Here is a 3,382-nt window from a genome sequence, read left to right on the forward strand (position 1 = left end):
TCTTTACTGCCCACAAGGGGGCTAAACATAGAGGGGACAAACAAGGACAGACAAAGGGATTAAGTCGATAACATCGACTCCAGTGCGTAACTGGTACTTATTTAATCGACCCCGAAAGGATGAAAGGCAAAGTCGACCTCGGCGGAATTTGAACTCAGAACGCAGTGGCAGACGAAATACTGCTAAGCATTTTGCCCGGCGTGTTAACTTTTCTGCCAGCTCGCTTGACAACCAGTGTTGGTTTGTTAATGTCCCCTTGACTTGGTTTAGCAAAGACAATGATAGAATAAGTCACAGACTTACAAAAAAACATACTGGAGGCAATTTATTTGACTAAAACCCCTCAAGGCAGTACTCCTGTCTGGCTGTAGTCCAATGACTGAAACAAGTAAAAGACAAAGATGCATCATCATCATCATCATCATCATGCGTCCGCCTTCCATGCTGGGACACATATTTACATATATGCAAATATTCAGTCATACATACATGTGCATGTAAATATACATATATGCAAACATACACACACACGTATGCATACTTTATTGCTCACATTGTCATTTCAGTCAATTGTACATTATTCTATACAAATATCTTAGCCTTTACCAAGTCAAAGTAGGCTGCTTACTAAAATGAAGCCATTAGTTTGTGTCAGGGTGGAAAGGTCATCTGCACTCTCCACAGAAACCAAGGAGAATGAAGACATTAGTCACCACTATTTAAAGGACATATGTCCTATGAACCCTAACCTGCTTCCTTCAAGTGTCTTTTTGAAGAGACAAGTTATGGTTGAACTCATTTACCTATAATTATTTATTGCAAGGTATGAGCAAGGTTCTGTTGCAGTGATTTTAATTGTGACTGTCGGTTCATTTCAGGTTAGTTGAACTTTTCCAAATTGTTGCCATTTATGTGTTCTATCTAAAGTATTGCCACATGCTTGAAATTAAAACCCCTCTTTGAGTTTTCACTTCGCAGCAAAACTAATATATAAAACAAATCAAAAATAAAGACAACAAAAAAACCAAAAGGACATACACAGTGAATGTATTAGATTGACACTCACTTTAAGATGGAAAAAAAGAGTTGGGTGTGATGTTTTGAGCATGGCTCGTCATTGGAAAGAGAAATGGTGCAGAGAGAAGGAAATGAATAGTCCAAGAAAAGCATGTGTGTGATTACATGGCTGTATTAACAATTAGTATATTGGTACTTATGTAATTTAAACTTTTTAATACCAACCCACTCAAGACCACCACTGAGTCTATGATACAGGTTTTTTGTTTTAAAATGATCGAAATTAAATCTTTCCATTAAAGTGTCATGATAATTTAGGTTCCAAACACCAGCTTTAATAGTGACAAAGTTCTTTGACCTCATTATTTTCAAAATTAATTGACACAAAGATATTGTATTTAACAAAAATATATTAACAAAAGGGTTAATAACAGCCCATTTCAATGCTATTTCAGTGTTTAGTTAAGCAAAGATTAAAGTACTCATTCTTTACTCTTTTTTCTTACTCTTTTACTTGTTTCAGTCATTTGACTGCGGCCATGCTGGAGCACCGCCTTTAGTCGAGCAAATCGACCCCAGGACTTATTCTTTGGAAGCCTAGTACTTATTCTATCGGTCTCTTTTGTTGAACCGCTAAGTTACGGGGACGTAAACATACCACCATCGATTGTCAAGCGATGTTGGGGGGACAAGCAGACACACAAACATATACACACACACACACACACACACGTATACATATATACAACAGGCTTCTTTCAGTTTCCGCCTACCAAATCCACTCACAAGGTTTTGGTCGGCCCCAGGCTATAGTAGAAGACACTTGCCCAAGGTGCCACGCAGTGGGACTGAACCCGGAACCATGTGGTTGGTAAGCAAGCTACTTACCACACAGCCACTCCTGCACCATCTCAAATATATATATACATTGATGGTACTTTAATTATTAACTCATTTCAAATAATAAACCAATTGTTTTATGTTAATGTCTTTGTCTTATTTCTCTCTTTAATTATTTGTTTTGTTTTTCCTGTTTCATTTCAGTAATTATCTGTGTCCTAATCAATGGACTTTGCTATCTGTTGACGATTGAAGTAAAAGATTTACAGTTGAACACCAAGCCATATCCAGGCAACCGTGTCTCTGTGACTTTCTCTGTTTCCTTCTACCTGATTGCGACAGCCGGTGGCCTGGCCGTACTTGGCACAGCTTGTAACTGTCTCCGTCATTATCCAGTACGCGTCACGTCTGACCCAGAACCATTACTTGATGACTATGACCGATTGGAGCAGGTGTTTTACCCACCTGGGCCACTACCAGAGATTGCCTCTATGACCCCTATGGTCCCACCACCTGCCTATAGTCCCTAACTTATTTTTTATGTTACACAATTGATTTTCCCTTCTCCAATTTTATTTTTTAGACATTTCTTTTTCTTTTTGTTTCTATGCCCCCTTGCCCCTTTCCCCCATTCTCAAATCTTTATGCAGAAATGAAGCTTGTCTGATGTGCTGCCTTACCTGTGAAGTTTGCATGTATTGAACATCTGGAGGACATTCAAACAGATGTGCATACATCTGTTGTTGAAGTGTCTGGAGAACCCCAAAGGAGCCGAAAATCTTTTTATCTCATTCATCTACTAATTATTTTGTACAAAAATTTCATGATTTTTTTTCTTTTTCATTCTTTTTGTTGAGTTGTTCAATTCTCCTCTTCTGGATATTTAAAAACATTTTATAAGTGTTTGTTGACTACAAACAGATGGCATTATAATTAGTGTTGTTGTTTGACACCTGATCAGCACTGACAGGAAGGTCTTACGATCAGAGACGTTCCAACCAGGACCATCCCAACATTTTAGAGCTATTCTTGCAGGACTACAATATCCAAAATGTCTGTCCTTCTTTTTTCAGATGGTAGTGTGTGATTTGAAGAAAATTTGGCTTCTATATCTAGCAGGTCAAAAGACAATTACAGGCACATATTTTTATTGGCTCATTTAATATCAGTGTTAGTCAAACTTCAAGAGCTTTGGCACTGCATCTTTGGACAAGATACACCACTCCACCTCAGTTGCAGTATATAGAAAAAATTAACTGAGAAAAAATTTGATCATGCTGTCTTGATAATTCTGCCATCAATTTCTTTACTATATGAATATGTGTATATCTGCATATAGTGTGTGTGCATGTGTATGTGTGAATATATAATATACACAAATATGTGTGTGTATATGTATAATGCATGTATAAGATGAATATATGTGTGATGTGTGTATATGTATCTTTGTCTTTATATACACGTGTGTGTTTGTAAATTTGTATATATATATATATATGTATGTGTAATGTATGTGTGTGTTCAT

The 3,382-nt window shown here is 37.1% G+C and overlaps 1 protein-coding gene across 1 annotated transcript in view; it reads left to right on the forward strand.

Moving 5' to 3' along the window:
- The window catches only part of LOC106867461 (dual specificity protein kinase splA), a 17,357-nt gene extending 13,986 nt beyond the window's left edge, over positions 1 to 3,371 (forward strand). Inside the window, exon 3 of the mRNA XM_014912344.2 lies at positions 2,062 to 3,371. Coding sequence (XP_014767830.1) covers positions 2,062 to 2,387 — 326 coding nt within the window. The 3' untranslated portion in view covers positions 2,388 to 3,371. The remainder of the gene's footprint in view (positions 1 to 2,061) is intronic.
- The last annotated feature ends 11 nt before the right edge of the window (positions 3,372 to 3,382 follow it).

Source organism: Octopus bimaculoides, chromosome 14 (genome assembly GCF_001194135.2).
Source record: "Octopus bimaculoides isolate UCB-OBI-ISO-001 chromosome 14, ASM119413v2, whole genome shotgun sequence".
NCBI classification, from domain to species: domain Eukaryota; kingdom Metazoa; phylum Mollusca; class Cephalopoda; order Octopoda; family Octopodidae; genus Octopus; species Octopus bimaculoides.